Source organism: Moschus berezovskii, chromosome 5 (assembly GCF_049115385.1).
Source record: "Moschus berezovskii isolate FMDL1 chromosome 5, NW_MosBer_1.0, whole genome shotgun sequence".
Lineage (NCBI taxonomy): Eukaryota > Metazoa > Chordata > Mammalia > Artiodactyla > Moschidae > Moschus > Moschus berezovskii.
In genome coordinates, this window is record NC_142464.1 from 114639863 (window position 1) to 114659672 (window position 19810).

Sequence of the window (19810 nt, forward strand, 5' to 3'; positions counted from 1 at the left end):
AACCTCTGGGGCTCAGCCCAGATGTTGTTCCTTTTGATCCCTGGGCTGTGCGGGTCCCCGGGCTTCTCTCACTCCTAGCCTTGGTCATTATGTCCCATCAGAGAGCAGAGAAGCACAGGTGAGTGCTCTGTCCCCTAGAACCCCCACCCCTGCATGCCTGCCAGGTCTCACCACCCACCCCAAGGTGGGGATGGAGACAATGGGAGGGGACAGCACTGCGCATACAATGAGAGCAGTTCTCTGTGTGGCCTCATCGCCCGAGCACAGCCACGCTGCCAGAAGAAGCCAGCGGGAGCCCAGGGAGCTGCGACATCAGAGCTGGAGCCCCGCATCCAACATCACAGGGTCCAGGAGCCAGGAGTCAAGACCAGAGGCTTTTCAGGAAGGCAGAGAGAGCCCTCCGTGGCCTGGACAGAGGCCAGGTGCTGTGTTTACCTTTCTTCTCCTCCTGCCCAGCATCACAGTCCTCGAATGGGCACGCTCGTGAGGCCCTGGGTGGCTGTGGCTAAGGGAATCTGAGCCCATGTCCTGTTTGACGAAGACCCACCTGCTGGCCCTCCCAGCAGCTGGCTCGCCCGAAGCACCTTCAGTAGGGGCTCTGCCAGGCCATCTCCCTGAATCAGGAGGCAGAGGGAGGGCAAGGGGGTGCCAAACAGAAAATGTGGCAATTGTTCTTGTCTGAACAGGAAATAGGCAATAAAAATTTTCCCCATTCACAGGTCCTCACCGCAGCAGCTGGAGGGCCCTGAAAAGGAAATTTCTCTTCCCAGAAATCACCACTCTGAGTACCTGATTCTTCTGTCTACTTTAAAAAAAGAAAGAAAGAAATTGCCTAGCGTAAGAGTTGTGAATTTTTATTTGGGGCAAAATGAGGACTGCAGCCCAGGAGACAGCACCTCAGATAGCTCTGAGAAACTGCTCCAAAGAGGTGGTGGGGGAAGGTGAATATATGTATGATTTGGGTGAAGGGGTTGGTTTAGTCACTCAGTCATGTCCGACTTTTGCGACCCCATGGACTGTAGCCCACCAGGCTCCTCTGTCCATGGGATTTCCCAGGCAAGAATGCTGGAGTGGATTGCCATTTCCTCCTCCAGGGGATCTTCCTGACCCAGGAATCAAACCTGGGTCTCCTGCATTGCAGGCAGATTCTTTACCGACTGAGCTATGAGGGAAGCCCAATGGTTTTAGAAAAGGCAGAGGAACCAGAGATCAAATTGCCACCATCCGCTGGATCATCAAAAAAGCAAGAGAGTTCCAGAAAAACATCTATTTCTGCTTCATTGACTATGCCTAAGCCTTTGACTGTGTGGATCACAATAAACTGTGGAAAACTCTGAAAGAGATGGGAATACCAGACCACCTGGGGGAAGGGGAGTTCATGCAATCAAGCACTTAGCTTGGCAAAAGTTTTCTGCTAGTCACGAGGAGCAGATGTCACCAAGAAGGGATGAAGTGCTTTTCTAGATATGAAGAGATGTAAGAATTGAACTCATAATATCAGCTCCTGAAAATATCTATCTGAAGACCTGTCCTGCCAGTTTTCCAGAGCGCAGAGTGCCCCAATTCCCTATCTCCATCCTGAAATCCCTTCAGGGGATGTTGAAGGTCAGCAGCTGCAGGAGCTGAAGATTTAATCTTTGCAGAGGTAGGTGAAAGTGAAAGTGAAAGGTGCTCAGTTGTGTCCGACTCTTTGTGACCCCATGGACTGCCCATGGAATTCTCTAGGCCAGAATACTGGAGTGGGTAGCCTTTCCCTTCTCTGGGAGATCTTCCCAACCCAGGGATCGAACCCAGGTCTCCCACACTGCAGGCAGGCAGAGGTAGATGGCACGTGCCAATTTGAAGTTGACACTTTCTCTGGCGTCTTTTTCTTTCCCCTCTTAAGGCCAGCTTGCTGGGAGGGGAGCAACTAGCATGAACCCAGAGCAAAATCTCCCTGAGGCCTGGGACAGACAGATCACTGACTATTGGAGAAGCCTGGCAGGGTTCCAACCCTGGCTCCACGGCTATTTAGCTGTGTGTCCTGAGGCAAGTTGATTTGCTTCTCTGAGCTACCACATTTACAGGTATAAAATGGGAGTTTGATCTCACCCTGAAAATCCTGCAGTTATTCTGAGACTCAAATAGAAAATGCACAGTCCTGAGCAACATATTGGAGATGAAGACAGACTGCCATGCAGCTCTAGAACAAGTGGGGAAGTTGTGGGTTTGGAAGAAAAAGAATTTGCCACCAGTTGTTACTCTGCCCTGCTCATTCAGGTGGGCTGGCTCAGGGAAAGTATTAAGGAGGCAAGAGCCCTCATGCACACCAGGATGTCATGCGAATTAACTCCCTGTGTGGCTGAATTGCTCAGATGTCAGAGAAGGGCCTTCAATCATGTCTAGGACATGCCTTGGCCATTTGCGCCCAGAGCAGAGACCAGGTGCAGAGGCTGGCAGAATGATGGCAGGCTCGGGGAACAGAGGACCCCTAGAAGGCCAGGGCAGCTGCAAATCCACAAAAGACAGACCCGAAGCCGGCAACCTGGGTTTAATGGAAAGCGCAAGGTGAAATAAAAGCTCTGGATCACGGCAGAATTTCTGGGAGCATGGATTGTCAAGTGCACATAAAGACATCCAGCTCCGGGGATGCAGATCAGTGGGAAGGGAGCCGCTCAGTGGGGAACTGAAGCTGCCAAAAGGAAAAAGCCAACCCTGAATAATTAGGCTGGTTATTTACTGAGTGCGTGAATCATTCAGTGCAATGTTCATTCTGCAGATCAGTCATGCAGGGAGGCCGCTGGGAGAGTTGGCTCTTTCTGAAATCAATTTTCTGCCAGTTGGCCAGCTCCCCTCCCAGAGCCAGGTCCAGAGCAGGGTTCTAACATGGAGGCTCTCGATTGTGACATCACACGCGAGAGCTGAGGATTCCCCTGGGAAACATGGAGGAGGCACTGAGCCAACCTGGAGCTGATCCTGGAAGACTTCCTGGAAGAGGTGATTCCAGAGCCGACTCTAACAGGATGAGCAAGCCAGGGGAATAATGCAGGAAGGGCGTGGGGTGAGAGGGCAGAGCCCGTCCTGCAGACACGGATGCCCTGGGGTGTGGGGAGAAGCAAAATAATTGAGTGAGTTGGGGCCTAAAGTGTGGGAGGGGCAGCATGGCTATTTCACTGTGCAGAGAGGAACCCGCTCTGCGGTCCCATGGGGCATCTTATTCATCATCTCATTTCCTCCTCCACCCGCTCCTTGACTCAGGCCTTTCCACATATCCACCCTGGTCTCCTCATCTTTAACGGGGCGGGGTGGGGGAGGGGTGTCTCCCTGATCTTGCTAAAACTCACATTGGGTCAGTAACCTGCGTTTGTCATTTAAAATGGTTCCATGTTCCCCGTGGTGGTTGAAAACACTAAAGGCCTGACCACCAAAACGGGGTGCAGACTGGAGATGGAGTGGAGCGTGGGGGGGGGGGGCGGGGGGTGGAGGGTGGGACAGCCTTCCAGCAGCTGCCCTGACCCTGCGCTGCATGAGGGGCTCTCCCAGAAACCCGGACTGGACACCACTCAGTGGAACAAAAGAAACTTACAGGAAGTCACTTCCCCTTTTTGTTGTGCAGCCTGGAGGCGGTGCTTAGCCTGAAGAATTCCTCTTATTGGTGAAACTGACTGTCAATCGTCCCCCCAGCCCTCCTGCAAACCAGCCCAGAGGTGAGCAGTGATGTCATACACCTGAAATGGGAGCCCAACTGTCCTGGTTCAAGTTCCAGGATGGGCTTGCCTATTTAGGAAGCCTGGCCTTGGGGTTAACTGTGCTTCCTTCCTTCAGACAGATGGGGGTTCTTGGATTCCCAGGGGGCACCCCAGAGCATCCCAAGGTTAGAAAACAGAGAGCTCCATTCTTTTGAAAGCCTTGATGAGCCTGATGAGAGCTGCTCTCTCTGCTTGCCACAGCTCAGCAGGTTAACCCCCCAACAGTGGCACCCAAAGGACTGCCTGGCTTTGGGTCTCAGCCTCGCTTCTGACAACCTGTGAGCTCTTGGGCAAGTTTCTCAGCCTCTCTGGCACGGTGTGCTCATCTATCAAATGGGCCTGATGACGGCGCCACCGCCTCTTAGACTTGCTAAGGTTTGAGGAGTTTGTGCACGGAGAACACTAAAAACCCTGGAACCTAAAACAGCAGCCGGTCTACAGCTAAGCACACAATGAATAATCACCATTGTTGTTCACCTCCCCCTGTCCCCCTAACGAGCTATTTCTTGGCCCAGTGCTTTTGTTCTCATCCTTTTCTCAACAAAGGAGGTGGTGAGTACTCCCTGTAGAAAGATCCCCCCAGGTCCCCCCACCCCCAACCTCGTGTTGGTGTTCACAGCAGCAAAGAAAAGGGCTGGGGCCAGTGGGGTGCAGCTGGACCATTGCCAAGGCCAGTTTCCCCGCTTGAGTGCCTCTGTGATGAGCACCATCCGGTGAGGCTCTGTGAACCAGATGACAGCTGACCGGGGCTCCCCGTTAACCAGCTCCCAAGACACATCTACACTGCTCTGCCCCCTGCCAACTGTTCCCACCTGCAACACCACCCGCCCTCCCACCAGGCTCAGGAGGATCCACTAGGCTGATGCCACAGGGAAGAACAGAAGTTCAGGGAGAGCCTGGATTCACCCATCTCCAAATCTGAGGCCAGCCCCCCAGCCACATGCTCTGTGGTCCATGCTCTCAGATAGGTCCTAAGGCAATTCACTCTAACAAGTACGTGGCCAGGGCTTCCCTAGGGGCTCAGATGGTAAAGCATCCATCTGCAATTCAGGAGACCTGGGTTCGATCCCTGGGTTGGGAAGGTCCTCTGGAGAAGAAAATGTCTACCCTCTCCAGTATTCTTGCGTGGAGAGTCCCAAGGACAGAGGAGCCTTGGCAGGCTACAGTCCATGGGGTCTCAAAGAGTCAGACATGACTGAAGTGACTTAGCATGCACACACACAGTACAGCTGTAACCCAAATCCCTAGCACAAAAGAAGTGGGAAACTACACAGCTTTTCTAGAGTTTGAAAATATGTCTCTAGAGCTGCTGTTGGACAGGGAAGCCCGGTGTGCTGCGGTCCGTGGGGTCGCAAAGAGTCGGACACGACTGAATGACCGAGCTGAGCTGAGACATCATAGTATGCGCATGTTAATCCAAGTCTCCCAGTTCCTCCCGCCATCTCTCTGTCCCCTGGGTATCCACACGTTTGTCCTCTACGTCTGTGTCTCTATTGGAAAAGAATATTTTTTAAACTGTGTCTCTATGCATAACTGAATCACTTTGCCGTAGAGCAAAAATTAGCACAACATCGTGAAGCAACGATACTTCAATTTTTACAAAACAATTTTTTAAGAGAAGGCTGTGGTCATAAGCCAGCATTCCTGGGTGTGCCGGGGCTGTCCTGAAACTCACATACTCCTCCACACACACGCGTTTTACCAGTGCCCCTAAGTCTGCTCCTCCTTCAGTGCTCAGCACCCTTGCCACCTCCCCCCCAGCAGGGACCACCTCGGGGTCACCTGAACACTCCTACCAGGGAGACAGAAGGGAACCAGGACTGACCAGTTTCTTTTTCTCCAGGTTGCTTCCTTTGTTATCTGCTGAGTCCTTTTCCCTGAGCTTCATGGCTCCTTGTCAACCTTTGGACTAGACTTTTTTGTTCCTGAAAAAGAACAGAAAGGGAGAAGTGGTTAGACAGACACTGGCTGTCACAGATGAGAAATCCAGGGGAGGAGGCCCAGGTGAGGACACCAGGGTGGTGGGCCCAGCTTCCCCAGAGCCCTGGGTGCTTCTGTTCCTCTCTTGCCTGTTTCTCCATTTACGAGACGGTTGGCTTGGACCACTGCTGTGTTTTCCCACCCTTGCCACATCGCTGATCAAGTACTGGCCCCTCCCCAGGACATCCTCATTCGTAAGGTCCTCTTACAATGGGGCATGTTTTGGAAACCCTAGACTTTTTGTCCTTAAGATGTGAAAATAAAAGTAGCATAAATTCAAACAAAGTGCAATGTCCCTGTCAAATTGAAACTATTACCAAACAATTAGCACAATTGTAGGAGCTCCCCAGGTGGTGCTAGTGGTAAAGAACCCGCCTACCAGTGTCGGAGGCATAGGAGAGGCAGTTTGATCCCTGGGTCAGGAAGATCCCCTGGAGGAGGGCATGGCAACCCACTCCTGTATTCTTGCCTGGAGAATCCCATGGACAGAGGAGCCTGGCGGGCTACAGTCCATGGGGACACAAAGAGTTGGACACAACTGAAGTGACTTAGCACACACACATGCAGCACAATTGTAACCTGAATCCCTAGCACAAAAGAAGAGGAAAACTCCACAGCTTTTCTGGAGTTTGAAAATATTTTCTAGAGCTATAAGAGTATTTCAGTTCTTCGGCCCAATAACTCCGTTTATAGTTAGCCTAAAGCAGTAATTAAAATGTACAAAGATTTAAGCCTGAGATGATCATTGCAACATTTTTCATGGTAGAAAAATGGTCTTCACAATAGGACAGAATATTTAAGAAGAAAGTTTAAATTTTGGTACATTCATGTGCTGGAAGTTTATGTTAAAGAAGAGTATCTAATATCATTGGAAAGTGTTGATAATACATTCTTACTTGACAAGATGAGGAAGATGTATAAAGAAATATACTCTGCTGCTGCTGCTGCTGCTAAGTCACTTCAGTCGTGTCCGACTCTGTGTGACCCCATAGACGGCAGCCAACCAGGCTCCCCCGTCCCTGGGATTCTCCAGGCAAGAACTCTAGTCAACATTAAAAATAGGTGTACTTGCATTTTAGTCACTAAGTCATGTCTGATTCATTATGACCACATGGACTGTAGCCCATCAGGCTCCTCTGTCCTTGGGATTTCCCAGGTAAGAATTTTGCAATGGGTTGCCATTTGCTTCTCCAGGGGATCTTCCCAGCCCAGGGATCGAACCCATGTCTTGTGCATTGGCAGGTGAATCCTTTCAGTTCAGTTCAGTTTCTCAGTCGTGTCTAACTCTTTGCGACCCCATGGACTGCAGCACTCCAGGCTTCCCTGTCCATCACCAACTCCCAGAGCTTACTCACACTCATGTCCATCCAGTCGGTAACTCCATCCAACCATCTCATCCTCTGTCATCCCCTTCTCCTCCTGCCTTCAATCTTTCCCAGGATCAGAGTCTTTTCCAATCAGTCAGTTTTTCACATCAGGTGGCCAAAGTACTGGAGTTTCAGCTTTAGCATCAGCTCTTCCAATGAATATTCAGGACTGATTTCCTTTAGGATGGACTGGTTGGATCTCCTTGCTGTCCAAGGGACTCTCAAGAGTCTTCTCCAACACCACAGTTCAAAAGCATCAACTCTTCAGTGCTCAGCTTTCTTTATAGTCCAACTCTCACATCCAGACATGACTACTGGAAAAACCATAGCTTTGACTAGATGGACCTTTGTCAGCAAAGTAATGTCTCTGCTTTTTAATATGCTGTCTAGGTTGGTCATAACTTTCCTTCCAAGGAGTAAGAATCTTTTAATTTCATGGCTGCAGTCACCATCTGCAGTGATTTTGGAGCACCCCAAAATAAAGTCTGTCACTGTTTCCATTGTTTCCCCATCTGTTCACCATGAAGTGATGGGACTAGATGCCATGATCTTAATTTTCTGAATGTTGAGCTTCAAGCCAACTTTTTCACCCTCCTCTTTCACTTTCATCAAGAGGCTTTTGAGTTCCATTTCACTTTCTGCCATAAGGGTGGTGTCATCTGCATATCTGAGATTGTTGATATTTCTCCTGGCAATCTTGATTCCAGCTCGTGTTTCATCCAGCCCAGCATGTCTCATGATGTACTCTGCATAGAAGTTAAATAAGCATGGTGACAATATACAGCCTTGATGTACTCCTTTCCCGATTTGGAACCAGTCTGTTGTTCCATGTCCAGTTCTAACTGTTGTTTCTTGACCTGCAAACAGGTTTCCCAAGAGGCAGGTCAGGTGGTCTGGTATTCCCATCTCTTAAGAATTTTCCACAGTTTGTTGTGGTCCACACAGTCAAAGGCTTTTGCATAGTCAATAAAGCAGAATTAGATTTTTTTTCTGGAACTCTCTTGCTTTTTCGATGATCCAGCAGATGTTGGCAATGTGGATCCTTTACTGTACTTGAACTACACCCATGTGTTTTTTAATTTAAAGTTAAATTTAAACCAAAAATGTTTACACATTATTTATTAAGCTTAATGAACAATTATTCATTAAGCTCCTAGCATCTAGGGCTTCCCTGGTGGCTCAGATAGTAAAGAATCTACCTGCGATGCAAGAGACCCAGGTTCAATCCCTGGATTGGGAAGATCCCCTGTAGAAGGGAAATGGCAACCCACTCCAGTATTCTTGCCTGAAGAATTCCATGGACAGAGCAGCCTGGTGGGCAACAAAGAGTAGGACAGGACTGAGCAACTTAACACTTTAACACTAAGCATCTAGGTTACAGGAATGAAATCTTGAGCAAAACAGACCTCACCCTGTCCTGATGGAGCTTACATTCTGGGAGAAGAGACAGTTTAGGAGGAGCATATGGACTTCCCAAAGTGCGTATGGAAGGTAAGAGGCCTGGCCAAGCAGGGATAGACCACGGCAGGAGATAGGCTGCAGAGAGGAGCGGACGACTCATGACATATTTCTGTACAGAGAAAGCAGACATCCTGCAAGCAGCATAACATAACAGCAGTTACCACTCAGCCTCCTGACTGGAGGCCCTCCACCGAGGGACCCACCTGCGTCTGACCAGCACACACCCAGGGACACGCCACCCACTGGACCTCCACGTTCAGGCCCCTCTTGCTGTCTCTTAGGCCCCCAGGCGGACTGCCTCCCATCTTGCCTTTATCTCATCTTCCAGGCTCACCTTCTCTGCTGTTCGTCTGTTCCTTCTGGAAAGTCTGAGTTACTTCATCCTGTGCCTCCCTGAGCTTGTCCCATTAGCCTTGCAGGAGCCAGACTGTACTGAACCACTGACAGTTCTTTCATCTGCGTGCTCGACCGCGACTTTGACCCCCTCCTGAGGGTTCATTTTATGTGTCAGCTCGGCAAGGCCACGGTGTCTAGTTGTGTGGTTAGACATTCAGAAAACAGGCAAGCTAATGCTGGTAGTTTTTAGGTATGACTCACGTTTAACAGGGCTTCCCTGGGGGCTCAGCAGTAAAGAATCTGTCTGCAAAGCAGGAGGCTCAGGAGATGAATATTCGATCCCTGGGTCGGGAAGATGATCTGGAGGAGGGCAGGGCAACCCACTCCTGTATTCTTGCCTGGAGAATCTCATGGACCAAGAAGACTGGTGGGCTACAGTCCATGGGGTGGCAAAGAATCAGACATTACTGAAGCAACTGAACATGCACACACAGTTAAAATCAACTGACTTTAAGTAAAGTCAATGGGCCTCCATAATGTAGGTGAGCCTCATCCAACAAGCTGAAGGCCTTAAGAACAAAGACTAAGGCACCCCGTAGGAGAAGAAATTCTGCATTAAGATGACAACATAGAAATTCTGCCTGAGTTTCCAGCCTTCAGGCCAAGGTTGCAACATCAATTCCTGCCAGAATTTCCAGCCTGTGGACTTGCCATATGGGTCTGGGGCTTGCCAGCCCCATGATCATGTGAGTTAATTCCTTAAAAGCTCTCTCTCTTTTTCAATCAATATCTACCTATCTATCTAGATATACATCCTATCGGCTCTGTTTCTCCGGAGAACCCTGCCTGACACACTCCTTACACTCTGGGGCCACAGCTGACCCATCTCTGTGCCCATGGAGTCTGACAGTGCCTGGCTTTAGCCAGGGGAGCCCTCTGGGGTGGTGTGGGTGGGGAAGAGAGGAGTCAGAATAGGGTCAGCCTAGAAGGGTGGGTTGGGGTGGGAGGTGCGAGGGAGGTTTCAGAGGAGGGGACATATGTATACCTATGGCTGATGCATGTTGATGTATGTCAGAAGTCAACACAACCTTGTGAAGCAATGATCCTCCAATTAGAAATAAATACACTTTTAAAAAAGAATGGAATTGGATGAGATGGGAGGGGACCGAGGGAGCCAGAGTGACAATGTCCTCAGCCACCACCTATCAAGTTCCAGGGGCTGCACTTCCATTCTGGTTTGTGTGAATGGCTGTTGCCACATGGCTCCAAGGAGCTCCATTCACACAGTCAATGTCCCCCTGGAGTCATGCAAGGTGGCAGTGGTCCTGCAGGCCCCGAAGGATGAAGATGGTCTCCAAACACTCAGACAAAAGCCTGATTTGAAAAGGCACGAACAGAGTGGAAAGAGCAAGCATGCCAGCATCAGAAATCTGGGTGCCAACCCTGGTTTTGCCTCCATGACCCCGGGCAAATTACTTAACCTCTGGGTCTGTTTCTTTATCCTTCAATGGATGGTGGTTATCATTCTCTCATATGATTCTTAGCCTCGACCTGGGGAGACGCCTGGCAAATCCTTGATGTCTGATTAATGGCAACCATCATTCACTGAGCTGGAGAAGACTCAAAGCAGCAGATTTGGGGATGGGAGGAAATAAAGAATTCTCTTTTGGAAGTGTGTGGCTGAGATTCTTGTGTGACATCCAAGTGCAAATATCACTTGGGCAGTTGGAAACAGGAACAACGCTCAAGCAGTGGTCTGGACTGGAGATACGTTAATGACATTTAACACCATGGGATTAGGCAAGTCACAGAGAGAGTGGAGAAAAAACTTCTGGAACTTTGACCAGAAAAGAGCAGGTGGGGGACGGAAAATGGCAAAGGAAACTGACTCAGAGAAAACAGGGAGAACGAACTTTGGCAGGAGAACTTAAAGAGGATGTGAGTGTTCAGCTGTTTGAATACGGCTCAGGGTCGTGGAAGAGGAGCTAATAGTGTCCATGGCTTGTGACCACAGGGAGGCCACAGGGAAGTGTGAGTGGGTGTGATAGGGACAGAGTACAGGGACAAAGTAGGTGATTAAACAGTTAACTCCACTAGGGGACTGTGCATAGGAAAAATATGGGAGACCTCTGTAAGTTAATGATCACTCAAGAAAGTAGGTTTGCTTAACCACAAACCCAAGCAGGCTTGCTTAGCAACAAACCCACGCAGCAGAAGTATGAGACATGCCCCCAAACAATAAAACAGTGGTAGCATGAGACCCACCCCCTGCCCGGTGAGCTCAGGAAGTTAATTGACCCCGAAGGCAAGCTCTCTGCACACATAAAAAACAATAATTTGTGGAAAGACGATATTTCAAAGTAAAGACCCTCATTGTACTGAGACTTGGAATAATTTTTTCATAGTGCCCCGGCAGTCCTGGCTTGGCCATGCAGGGACAAGAAAACTCCCCTGCTCAACCTGAAGGAAGAACTGATGATGAAAGCACGACATGTACTCAAGAATGAGGAGGAAAGTAGTCTTCTCCCCCTCGGCACTTTTCCTTTGATTATAAAACTGTAGCCCACTAAGTTCTCAGGGCACGGCACCCTCTTACCCATCCACCGGTAAGCCTCACAAGCATCCTAATACATCACTTCTTACCAATCACGTCGCCTTTCTCTGAAGTCTTTCTACGCTGAGACAGAAAGGACCAGAGCTCTGCAGAGCCCCCTGAAATGCCACCAAATGGTTTTAGGAAGGGGGTAGGAAGAGCCTGGAGAAGGAATGGCAACCCATTCCAGTACTCTTGCCTAGAGAATCCTGTGGACAGAGGAGCCTGGTGGGCTGCTGTCCATAGGGTCGCACAGAGTCGGACATGACTGAATTGACTTAGCATGCATGCATGCATTGGAGAAGGAAATGGCAACCCACTCCAGTATACTTGCCTAGAGAATCCCAGGGACAGAGGAGCCTGGTGGGCTGCTGTCTATGGGGTCGCACAGAGTTGGACACGACTGAAGCGCCTTAGCAGCAGCAGCAGGAAGAGCCTGGATGCCCTAGGAGAAGGAGACCAATCTTCCCAGCATGTTGGCCATTTGGAGAAGCAGAGAAGGGGCCGGCAGTAGGTGTGGAATCAGAGAACAGATTATGGGCGACGCATGGGCAGGATGCAGGTTTGGAAGTGGAGACGTGGAGGACTTCTGTCCAGTGGTATCCGTGTTCTCGGTGACCAAGACCAAGCATCCAACTGAAGGGACAGGAAGATTTGTGAAGCTGAGAAATTGCCACCGGGAAGCTCTGAGGCACAGCCTTCAAATGGCTAATTAACGTCGATGTTTGGCAGAAATCAATACAATACTGTGCGGCTTCCCTGATATCGCAGTTAGTAAAAAGTTTGCCTGCAATGCGGGAGACCCTGGTTTGATTCCTGGGTCAGAAAGATCCGCTGAAGAAGGGATAGGCTACCCACTCTAGTATTCTTGGGCTCCCCTTGTGGCTTGGCTGGTAAAGAATCTGCCTGAAATGCGGGAGACCTGGGTTTGATCCCTGGGTTGGGAAGATCCCCTGGAGAAGGGAAAGGCCACCCACTCCAGTATTCTGGCCTGGAGAATTCAATGGACTGTATAGTCCATGGGGGTCGCAAAGAGTCGACTTTCACTTCATGTCACAATACAATACTGTAAAGCAATTATCCTTCAATTTAAAACAAATTGAAATAAATAAATAAAAAGGGGGAAACCTGGCAAAAAGTGCAACCACACACAGACTCACCAAGGAGTTCTTCATATACAAATAATAATGATGATAATAACAGTTAGTTTCAGTTCAGTTCAGTCGCTCAGTCATGTCCGACTCTGCGACCCCATGCACCGTAGCACACCAGGCCTCCCTGTCCATCACCAACTCCCGGAGTTTACTCAAACTCATGTCCATTGAGTCGGTGATGCCATCTAACCAAGTTAGTTTAGACTGTTCTAAATTGCAATGGATCTACCTAGGTGGATTTCTTCACCAGGCCACTGTCATTAATGATCTCAAGGGCTTTGGGAATAAAGTAGGGTGATTCAAAAAAAAGAAAAGAAAAACCAAGCCTGGTGGGCCAGCGGGAGGGTGTGGACAGTCCATTCCCAGCTCAGTTCTGGGGAAGGCAGATGTGAGTGTTGGAGCACCGCGGGGGTTGGGGGACAGAGGGTGAGTGGCAAGTGAGATGAGGCAGTTAAGGGAGGATGGAAGCTTAGACTGAAGAACCACAGGGGAAAGCACAGGATCCCAGCCGTGGTCAGAGGGTGACTTTTTTGAGGATGCACATTGCCCATCCAAAGCTGGAAGCACCTAGAAGTCACGGTCAGAACTGGTAACAGGCCCGGATGAGAAGGAAGGGGGGACCACAGATGTGGGTGGGAAAAGAGACGGCAGCAAGTGGACGTGAACTGATCACAGTGTGTGTTGAATCGTCCTGTGGGTACAGCTGAGGTGAGGAGACACGGGCATGGGGTGGGAGGACCACTGTGCCCCGCCGGTCAGACTCGAGAGGGTGAGTGAGTCCTCTGGGTTGAGAGAGGCGAGCTGTGCCTGAGTACGAGGACGGGGAGATACGTGTGCATTCTTCCCAGAAACATGCTGCAAATGGGGGAGACTGCTGGTTCCAGGGGGTGTTGTGTGGTGCAGGTCGTGCTTCCTGTGGGATCACAGACAGCTCTGACTTTCAACTCCCCCATCAGCGAGGGTTATTAAGTATATAGGGACTCACTGCCCAGGGGAGTTATTTGCAGTAGAGGCTTAAGGCTCTGTGTCTCTCACACAGAAGCCACCAGGGAGCTGAGAACGATGTCACATCCTTGCTATATCAAGTCGCAAGCTGTGTAGTACAAAGCCAGGTTCAGACAGCTCGCACCCCAGGCAGCATGGAGCCATGGTTCAAACGTCAGCTCTTTAGCTAGCTGTGTAACCTAGAGAAAGTTCCTTAACCTCTCTGAACCTCTATTTCTTTGTGTCAAGCAGGGAATAGTAATAGAACCGGCCTCAGAGGGTTGTTGTGGGGTTTAAATAAGTCAATGTATATGAAGCAACATAGTAAATGCTAAAAGATCACAAGCTGTCAACATCACCACAGGCTCCTGGGAGATCACATGGAATGAATGGTGTCTTAGAATGAGTTCAGAGGAAAAAGGAGGGGAATTCACTTAGTGTTTGACTAAAGGAAATTATAGCTTCTCTGGTGGCTCAGTGGTAAATAATTTGCCAGTGCAGCAGACGAGGGTTGGATCTCTGAGTTGGGAAGATCCCTTGGAGAAGGAATTGGCAACCCACTCCAGTATTCTTGCCTGGGACATTCCATGGACAGAGGAGCCTGGTGGGCTACATGGGGTCACATGTGACCATGGGGTCACAAAAGAGTCAGACATGACTTAACGAATAAACAACAACAACAGAGGGCCTTAAACTACTTCAAAATAATTCTCTCAGCTTAAATAGAATAATAACATAACATATATATATATATATATATATCGGAGAAGGCAATGGCAAGCCACTCCAGTACTCTTGCCTGGAAAATCCCATGGACAGAGGAGCCTGGTGGGCTACAGTCCATGGGGTCGCTACTAATTGGACAAGACTGAGCGACTTCACTTTCACACATTGGAGAAGGAAATGGCAACCCACTCCAGTGTTCTTGCCTGGAGGATCCCAGGGATGGCAGAGCCTGGTGGGTTGCCCTCTATGGGGTCACACAGAGTTGGACACGACTGAAGTGACTTAGCAGCAGCAGTGCATAGGGTTTCAAAAATGTTAACTTTTGTTCTTACAGTCTGTGATAACAATACTATTATTGCTGCTACTCAAGTCTAACACTCGGCCAGTGCCCATCATTGTGGCCCAAAATGTCAGATTCCTGTTTGCATTTCTGAATAGCCATGTTCTGAGGTCCCAAGGGTTCACCTGCCACAATTCAGCAGCTGCAGATAGCAGAACTCTGTTCCCAGCAATTTGATTGGCCCCACCTACTGTTTAGATAATCACCTCCACTGTACTATTGCTGCTGCTCCTTATAATAAAAACTTCAGGGCACCATGTGTTGGAGGCTTTAACTGGCTGTGGTAGAAGTAAAGCAAGCAAGGCTTGGAAGAGAACCTTTGCCCACCTAACCTGTCACAGAGGTGGGATCTGCACCCAGACTGCCTGAAGTCAGCCCCTCGCTTGTGAGCCTGCACTGAGTAGAAGGACAAAGGCGAAGAGAAGGCACCCACAGACATTAACGCAGCACAAAAGATCGACAGACAGTGCAGTGAAGGGGGATGTCTGTTCCCAAGCCGGCTCCTGCAGGCAGAGGCCACCGCCCTAAACTGGAGTATTCTGAGCCTTGTGTCCTGTCCACAGGATGCGGCCCTGCTGACAAAGCCCTGTGGGTCCAGCAAGTCATAGCTGACAGCTTTGAGCGGAAAACGCCACACCTGTCCTGGCCTCAATTCTCTGACCAACACTCCATGGTGACTATGCTTAATTTTCAGGGTTAATTCTCTGCTGACTTTGGCATGGAGCTCAAGCTAACCAGGGGCTTTCCTGGTGACGCTAGTGGTAAAGAACCTGCCTGCCAATCCAGGAGACGTAAGAGACGTGGATTTGATCCCTGGGTTGGGAAGATCCCCTGGAGGAGGGCATGGCAACCCACTCCAGTATTCTTGCCTGGAGAATCCCACAGACAGAGGAGCCTGGCAGGCTAGTCCATGGGGTCGCAAAGATTTGGACATGGCTGAAGCGACTTAGCACAGCACAGCACAAAGCAGCTAACCTAAAGGAAGACACAGTAAAGGGATGTGGGAAATAGGGCAGTTAGGAAGAGAGGGAGTGGGGGAAGAAAGGGAAGGGAGGAGGGGGCATACTAGCAGCCACAGGAATAATAACCACAGGATAATCAACTTCTTATGTGAACATTTGTCAGACACCACGCTAAGCACTCCAAGTGCCTTTTCTCATTTAATTGTCACCAAATTGATTTTCGTATCTCTCAATTTTTAACTCTCTTGCTCCAGCTGCTCTGTAAACCTGGGTAATCCCTGAAATGGTCCCTAAGGCTGATCCAAAGCTATGAGCCTGACTTCCCTGTTTCCTTGAGCTTCCCCAGCCCATTCCTGATTAAAGACCAAAGGAAAAATGCTTCATAAACAGAACAGCCAGGGAAATTGTGAAAGAAAGCAGCATGAATGATTAAGTGGCATCCTGCTGCTATCATAAACATTCCTTGATGCCAGTCTTGACAAGCAACAAATGATCAACATCAAGCTATTGATGGCTTGCTTAGCTTATGAAAAATGTGTCCAGCTGTCTGTCAGCAAGTTCTGGCCTGGGAGTCCAAGGCAGAGGTGCCCAGGAGATGTCACTGCTGACCACCTGCCCTGGGTGTCAGCTCCCTTCTGGTCTGGCTAACAGCATAGGACCAACGTGCCCAAGGGCGTGTGATAAGGTCAGTAAAATGACATGCAGGAGTTATGGAGCAGACACAAACGCATGCAGGTTGATCAAGTCTGCAGCCCAGATGTGCAGGATGAGGGGGCTGACTCTTGCTGCTTTGCCTGTGGAGGAGTAAAATCAGCCCATGGTGAAATACACAAGAGTCGTCCGTTGGGAAATGCTGCTTGCGTGGTCATCACCATTGTGGTTATTTCATGAATGCCACGCTGTCCTCAGACCCCATTCTGGCTCAAAAACGATTGAAAGCAAACAGGCAAACTTCTCATGGCTAATTTTGTTTCCCCAGTGCCTAGTTGTACCAAGCAGGACTGGAGAGCAGGAGGAAATCCCCTAATCCCTGATCAGGTGGATCCCTGATTCCTAATGACCTCCATCCAAGGCATCTTTATCAACCAACCTCGGCTGTGTGTGCAGCCTGTGTGCTAGAAAAATGACATCTCTGTGCTTCAGCCATGCCTTAGGACACGCAGACACCAAGACTGAGGCTATCTTGGAGTGAGAAGGTGGCTTTCCCAGGCTTTTCCAACCTTCCGTGATCACCCAGCCGGCACCCACCCCTCCTTGAAGCAAACAGTCACTCCAACTCTCCCTTGTTGCCTTTTCTGCTGTCATAAATCATTCTTCGGTGCCAGGATGATTCAGCAGCATCTAGATAAACAGTGTAGGACAATGAAAGAGCCTGGATTTGATGTCAGATCTCAGATTCCAGCTACCACCCATTCCCCAGCCTGTCTCCCGGGACAAGTCAGCTTTCTGCCAAGTGGGCATCAGGGAATACTCATCTCAAGGTCATGTGCAGATCAGATGAGACTGTCTGGGAAGATACCTAGGAATGGAATTGCTGTGTCAAATTGTTAAGTCTACGTTTGTTTTTTGAGAAACGCCAAACTATTTTCCACAGTGGCTAAACCAGTGTACATTCCCACTGGTCACTCCCTGGTGTATACCTTTGAATTGGTTTTGCCATGTAGCAAGCACAGGGTATGTATTCACTATTGCAGCTAATTTTTTAAATATTTATTTCTTTGGTTATACCAGGTCTTAGTTGCAGCATGAGAACTCTTAGTTGCAGTATGTGGGATCCAGTTCCCTGAATTAGGAGCATGGAGTCTGAGCCACTGGACCACCAGGGAAGTCCCTATTGCAGCTGAGATGGCTGCAAAGAAGGGGAAATCTGTTGGGAAATCCATAGTGTAATCAGAAGGAGGAGCCCCTGGAAGGGACCTGCTTTTAGTAAACACCTACTATGTGGAGGGCACTGGTTAGGCCCAGCCTCATCTAACCCTAACAGCAGCCACTGAGCTCTTCTTATCTCCATTCTATGGCCAAGCACGCTGGGGAGGTTGGAGATCAGAGGTCACCCCACTTGCCCAAAGCATCACAGCTTGTGGATGAGAACTGACCCTTTTAGACCAAGACCACCGGTTCTGTTTGCCCCGATTCCTGTTCACTTCAGCTCTGTGGGCAAGGACCTCGCTAAACGGACAAGTCCATCCGAGTGAGACCTTGATGTCAGACATATTTCTCAGTTTCTTTTTAGCAGCCCAGCATCCAGACAGAGTTTTCACTTGGGAAAGTGAAAGCGTTAGTCACTCAGTCGTGTCTGACTCTTTGGGACTCTATAGATTGTAGCCCTCCAGGCTCTTCTGTCCTCGGAATTCTCCAGGCAAGAATACTGGAGTGTGTCACCATGTCCTCCTCCAGGGGATCTTCCCGACCCAAGGATCGAACCCGTGTCTCCTGTATTGCAGGCTGATCCTTTGCCGTCTGAGCCATCTTGGAAGTCCGACATGTCTTAATATCGCCAATTTAAAAACAAAATCAAAACTAACTGCTGGCAAGGATGTGGAGAAATTGGAGCCCTTGCACATTGCCACTGGGGATGTTTAGCCCAGTGAGACTGGAGAACAAACTGGAGAACAGTTTGACGGGTTTTCAAAAAATAAATATAGAATCACCATATGACCCAGCCATTCCACGCCTTGGTCTGTATGCAAGAGAGCTGAAAACAGGTGTTCAAACAAAAACTTGTATGTGAACACTCACAGCAGTGCTATTCACAATAGCTGAAAGGTGGAAACAGTCCAAATGCCCATCAGCCACTGGGAAGATCAGCACTTGTGGTCTCTCCATACAATGGAATATTGTTCAGCCAAAGAGAGAAATGAAGTTCTGATACATGTTGCAATGTAGAAGAACCTTGAAATTCTCCGCCAGATGAAGAAAAGCTACATTTGGAGGGTCACATGTTGTATGATTCCATTTCAATGAAATGTCCGGAAGGGACAAATGTATAAAGGTTGAAGGCAGATCAGTAGTGGCCTGGGGCTAGCAGGAGGAGGTGACTGGAAGCAACTCTTAATGGGTTGGAGGGCTGCTTGGTTTGGTGATTAAAATGTTTTGGATCTAGACAGACATGGTGGTTGCATAATTATGAATGTATTTGTGCATTCATATGCCACTGAATTACTCTATCAAGTTTTTGGCCACCCTATGCAGCAGCCAACAAGCCTCAGTTTAGTTACCAATTTGAAATACATAAAAAATTGCAACCATTTTTTTTAAGGAGGAGTGGAATGTTCTAAAATCAGACCCTCCTCCCTATTCATCAGTTTGGTTTAAGCTGGGAAATCAAGGCTTTCCCATCCACCCAGTGATCAAGCCTCAGACCCTGACTCTGTGTGCTCACCAGCTGTGTGTCCTTAAGCAACTCAGTTAATCTCTCTGAGCTCAACTGCCTTATCGTAAACAGCATGTCCCATAACAGCATGTGTAGGGATCAATAGCCATGTGTGGACGCAACACTCAACACACAGCAGAGACTAATAAATTGCACCTATTTCCAACATCTGTATCATTCATAAAACTTTAATCATTCATCCAGATTACATCAAAGGGAAGTCTGTGGATCAGACACTGTCAGTTTGGATCCCTCCAAGACCTGGAGAGGCTCACTTGAGCCCCTTTCCCGAGCTCCCTGGGCTCTTCCCACCTCACTGTCTGTCCTGTTCGTTCTTCTGGGGCCTCACCCTCGCCCTCACCCGCTTCACTCTGCACTTGCCCCCTTGGCGGCTCTGATCCCATCTCTACCCTGGCGAATCCCACGTGTTACATCACTAGCCCACACCTGTGTCACATTCCTGACCAGACCACGTGACATTGTCACTTGGATACCGAGAGGAACCTCAGCCTTAAGGAGACCAAATGAAGCTGGCAAGTGGCTGGGTCAGTTCCTGGCAGAGCGAGGACTTGAAGTTGGTCTGAGGCCAGGGCAGTGCCCTCAGGGTGCACTGTTACTCACTCCACTTGGATGAATAATTTGCGTGTCAAACTCACTATGTCTGAACCTGTTCCCCTGCAGACTTCCCTTCCAGGTAAATGGTATCACCGTTCTTCCAGTGATCCGTGCCCCAGCTTGCCCCTGGCATCGACCCAGCGTCCGACCACTTCTCTCCATCATCTCCTGACCTTCTCAGGGTTACGTCC

General features: G+C 49.3%; 1 protein-coding gene across 3 annotated transcripts in view; it reads right to left on the reverse strand.

Annotated features, from left to right (window-relative positions):
* SLC2A9 (solute carrier family 2 member 9) overlaps window positions 1-19810 on the reverse strand; it is a 292047-nt gene that overhangs the window by 251196 nt on the left and 21041 nt on the right. For all 3 annotated transcript variants that reach the window (XM_088836486.1, XM_088836485.1, XM_088836484.1), the window contains exon 2: window positions 5554-5653. In XM_088836486.1, the coding sequence (XP_088692612.1) occupies window positions 5554-5616 (63 nt within the window). In that variant the 5' untranslated portion in view covers window positions 5617-5653. The remainder of the gene's footprint in view (window positions 1-5553; window positions 5654-19810) is intronic.